At 42.0% G+C, this 5,083-nt stretch overlaps 1 protein-coding gene across 4 annotated transcripts in view; it reads left to right on the top strand.

The window, feature by feature from the left end:
* BBS7 (Bardet-Biedl syndrome 7) overlaps positions 1 to 5,083 on the top strand; it is a 46,369-nt gene that overhangs the window by 3,418 nt on the left and 37,868 nt on the right. For all 4 annotated transcript variants that reach the window (XM_015565969.1, XM_006766849.2, XM_006766850.2 and 1 more), the window contains exons 2-3: positions 918 to 980; positions 2,644 to 2,819. In XM_015565969.1, coding sequence (XP_015421455.1) covers positions 918 to 980; positions 2,644 to 2,819 — 239 coding nt within the window. The remainder of the gene's footprint in view (positions 1 to 917; positions 981 to 2,643; positions 2,820 to 5,083) is intronic.

Genomic DNA, 5,083 nt, shown 5'->3' on the forward strand with positions numbered 1-5,083 from the left:
ATACTAGAGGCCCAGTGCATGAAATTCATGCATGGGTAGGGTCCCTAGGCCTGGCCGGCGATCAGGGCGATCTGTGGGGTGACCAGCAGGGTGATCGGGACCCCCGCTCACACCCACCTTAGCTGGCCTGGCGCCACCCAGTCACCAGCCCCCACCCCCACCCCCACCCCCACCCGCTGCCAATGGGTCAGGGTTTGTGGGCTGGGACAGCTCCTGTGTTGAGCATCTGCCCCCTGGTGGTCAGTGCATATCATAGCAACCCATCATTCCACAGGTGGTTCCACTCTTTGGTCGATTTGTATATTAGGGTTTTATTATATAGGATGCTTATATATTAGATCAAAGGTAATTGTTTTTCTGATCTATTTCTTTTGTCTCCTTGATCAATTTCTGAGAAAGAGATGTTAAAGTCTCCCTTTCTATTTATTTCAAAGTAATTCATTGGCCACATTGGATAATCGATCATTGTTAAAGCTAGGTGATGGATACATGGGAATTCATTATGATATTCTGTGTACATTTGCATATGTTAAAAGTTTTCCATTAAACAAGTTTATATATATCAAATCAGTCATTTTGATAATTATTTGGCAACATTTTGAAAATTAATCTCAAAATGTCCTTATGCTTCAGTTAAGAAAAAGAGAAATGACCTCCCTGCCATCTCTGTCCCTATTCTCTGTGCTTTTACATTGTCGGAGCAGAACATAGGGGCACCTCCTTCCATAACCACTCTCCATGGCCTTCAGTTACCTTTTTCTATAATTCTTTGGAGGATTAATTTTTGAGGGGGTGTCCTAGATTTTCTGATTTCTGCTTTTAAAATCACAATTTATATATGGAGAATATTGTCTCCACATATAGTTAATAGGGTATAATAATAATAATAATTGTAGATTCTCTTCCATCTACTACAGGTGGTTATTGGAGATCATGAAGGGGTAGTTTTGTGCTTTGGCATGAAGAAAGGAGAAGCAGTGGTATGTATAGCATTTTTAGGGGAAAACAAGAATTTCTAAAAGAGAAACACACCACTTACTGCATAATCCTAAGTTAAAAATTTTCTAAAATTCAGTGACAAATGGGTTGTGCGGGAAATAGTTATATGAAGTACGCGGCTACAGACAGCACGAGTCACTTGCCAGCTATTTGTGAAACAACTTTGGCAGCCTACGGTGACTTATCAGTGTTGTGTGCTGAGCAGCAAATCACCCCAAACGTGGGGCTTAGCGCAGCGCCGTTTATTATCTCAGTTCCCTGGGCCAGGAGCCCGTGCTCACAGTTCCACATGGCTGCAGTGGAGACGCCAGCCAGGCCCTGTTCCCTTCCGGAGCTCAAAATCCTGTTCTGAGCTCACGTGGTTTTCCGCAGAATTCAGTTCCTTGCTGTTGAAGGACTGAGGTCCCCACTTCATTGCTGTCTGTAAGCCAGGGCGGGTCTCAGCTTCTGGAGCCCCCACAGTTCCTTGCTGGGTGGTTCTCTCCCAGGCCCTCACAGCTTTGTGACCTACTGCTCGGACCAGCAGGAAAACCTGCCAGGTCTCTAAGACGCAGGCTCACATAGCACAGTGTTCCATGGAGGTGACTGTCCCTCACCTTTGCCACTTCATGTACCTAATCAAGGAAGTGGTTATTACAGCATCATAGCCACAGATCATAATTTACAAGGAATGGGTTTGAGATGGGAACTCTAATATTCGTTATACTTTATATGGGATTTACAAAAAGATAAAGTGAAAACTATCAGAAAATTAATATTTCCATTATTCGTATATCCTCTCAGATTTTTTATTTTTATTATTATTTAAATCCTCACCCGAGGATATTTTTCCATTGATTTTTAGAAAGAGTGGAAGAGAGAGGGAAAGACAGAGAGAAATATTGATGTGAGAGAAACACATTGATTGGTTGCCTCCTGCACTTGCCCCGACCAGGGCCTGGGCCAGTGAAGAGCCTGCAACCAAGGTACGTGCCCTTGATCAGAATCGAACCTGGGACCCTTTGGTCTGTAGGCTGACGCTTTATCCACTGAGCCAAACCGGCTAGGGCTTCCTCTCAGATATTTTAAAGTCACAGAAGAATCTGATGCCAGTAATAAAATGGAAAATAAGCAGGAAGAAATTAATACCAGTGTTGTTTCCCATTCAATAGAGAAGTAGTAAAGGGGGTAGTCAAGGTTTCCAGTAAATTATGTAGTTATTTATACTGCTGACATTTATAAAAATTAGAAACTAGGAGAGGTTAGTTTTTAAAAAGAAGATTCAGTGTAACAACATGTCCATTGGAACCGGGGGGGAATCTTGTGAAAATGCAGATTCTCATTCTGTAGACCTGGGGTTGGGCCTGAGAGTCTGCATTTTCACAAAGTAGTGATGTAATGCCACTGTGCAGTGAGCTCTGCTCTGAGTTGCAAGGGTTTAGGTTTTAATGATGTCACTGAAATACATGTGGGAAAAGTATTCCAGAATTTTAAGATATTTAGCAAAAAACCCAGAAGACCTACTGAAATAAATTTGTATCTAAAACTATTTCTATATAGTAGAACTATAGAATTTTTGTAAATTTAAAATGCCAGCTTTTTTACAGTAAAGGAAAATGCTCTTAGTAACTTTGTCTACTTAATTTCTCCCCATGATTCCTGCAGGTAGTGTTCAAGACTTTACCGGGGCAGAAGATCGCAAGATTGGAGCTAGGAGGCATTCTTAACACACCCCAGGAGAAAATTTTTGTTGCTGCAGGATCTGAGATTCGAGGTTTCACAAAAAGAGGAAAACAGTTCCTCTCTTTTGAAACAAACCTCACTGAAAGCATTAAAGCTATGTATGTTTATTCTCTTTTGTAATATTTCTTTTTACATTTTTAACATTTTGGAAAGGTGACAAACATTTGATTAAGTATCATACCGTAACAGGTTTTCTGGGAAATAAAATTGTCTAAAGGTATTTTATTATTTGGAATTTAAATTTGACCTAGAATCAATATAAAATCAATGGGTTATTGAAATGTTTTCTTGTTAAGGCTTTTATAGTATTTCTACATTTATTCTATTTTCTTTTAATATATTTTATTGATTTCAGAATAGGAGGGAGAGGGAGAGAGATAGAAACCTCAGTGATGAGAGAGTATGATTGAGAGGCTGCCTCCTGCACACCCCACATTGGGGATTGAGCCTGCAACCCAGGCATGTGCCCTGACCAAGAATTGAACTGTGACCCCCTGGTTCATAGGTCGATGCTCAACCACTAAGCACTGCCAGCTGGACTACGTTTATTTTTGACTGGTTGACTCAGTTATGATTTATAATCAAGGGATAAAAGAAAAAAGTGGAAGAGATCTCTCGATGTTTAAGTTTCTGTTTCTTTGCTGTCTGATAGTTCCAGTTTCAAGGTAGCATCATTTTCTCAGAAGGCTAGCCATCAAAGTTGATGGCTACCAATAGGGTATAATTTCAGGTGGATCAGGTAAGATTCTAAGTGAAAACTAGCTCTTTCAGTGGTTTCCTGATGCAGTTAAAATGTTAGGTTTTGAATCTTGGAAAGGGCTTTAAAGTTCAACTCATCTGTTTCTCAAACCTGCTACTTAGGAGAAGCGTCTAGAAGCCTGAATCAAGAGATGCCTGGCCTGGCCGGCATGGCCAGTGGTTGAGCTTTGATCTATGAACTAGGAGGTTGGGGTTCAATTCCCATCAAGCACATGCCCTGGTTGCCTAGATTGCAGCTCGATCCCCACTAGGGGGCGTGCAGGAGGCAGCCAATCGATGATTCTCTCTCATCATTGATGTTTCTGTCTCCCTCCTTCTCCTTTCCTCTCTGAAATGAATTTTTTAAATATATTTTTAATTAATTAATTAATTATCTTAGAAAGAGCAGTCCCTTGTCCTGTGTTGTACCCGCAGAATCGGAATCATTAGGAGCAGGTTAGAAGAAGACAGTCCCTCATCTGCATCTGATGCAGCCACGATGTCTCAGCAGCCAGGCCTCGGTTGGAAAGTACTGATTCAGTCAGAGTTCTGTGTATGCACAGCTCTCTGATCCACGCACGCACATGCCTGACTTCAGGGCTGCAAAACCTGAGCTTGGTGAGATTAGATAAGAATTCAACAATGGCAAGTGGAAGTACCTTCAGAGCTTTAGCAAAAATATAGTACTTTTGAAATGCTTTTGTAGATAGACATAGCCAATGAGGATTGTGAAATACTGTAATCAAAGTAATACAGTAATTATTAACATGCCTCCACATTTAGAAAGGTATGTGGAGCCCTGTCTGGTTTGGCTCAGTGGATAGAGCGTTGGCCTGTGGACTGAAGGGTCCCAGGTTTGATTCCGATCAAGGGCACATGCCTGGATTGTGGGCTCAATTCCCGGGGAGGGGGCGGGTGCAGGAGGCAGCCAATCAGTGATCCTCTCTCATCATTGATGTGTCTATCTCTCCCTCTCCCTGCCTCTCTGAAATCAATAAAAAATATATATTTTTTAAAAAGGTATCTAGACAGAGTGTTCGCCCCAATATTTCCAGTACCCACCTGGGACCATGCATAGTTCTTACAATATTACTGACTACATTCCCTATGCTGTACTTTATATACCCAGGACTATTTTGCAATAAAGAGTCTAGTTTTTATTTTTTAAATATATTTTTATTGGTTTCAGAGAGGAAGGGAAAAGGAGAGTGAGAAACATCAATGATGAGAGACAGTCATTGATCGGCTGCCTCCTGCACACTTCCTACTGGGGATTGAGCCTGCAACCTGTGCATGTGCCCTGACCAGGAATCAAACCATGACTTCCTGGTTCATGGGTCCATGCCCAACCACTGAGCCACACCAGCTGGGCATTTCTTTTTTAGAGAGAGTGGAAGGGAGGGGGAGATACAGAGAGAGAAACATCGATATGAGAGAGACACATTAATTGGTTGCCTTCTGTGCACACTCTGACCAGGCCTGCAATTGGACCTGCATCCGAAGTACGTGCCCCTGACTGGAATAGATCCAGGGACCCTTCAGTCCACGGGCTGACACTCAACCATTGAGCCATACTGGCCGGGACTAGGAGTCTGGTTTTTATTATTTTTTTATTTATTTATTT

Source organism: Myotis davidii, unplaced genomic scaffold, assembly GCF_000327345.1.
Source record: "Myotis davidii unplaced genomic scaffold, ASM32734v1 scaffold862, whole genome shotgun sequence".
NCBI lineage: Eukaryota > Metazoa > Chordata > Mammalia > Chiroptera > Vespertilionidae > Myotis > Myotis davidii.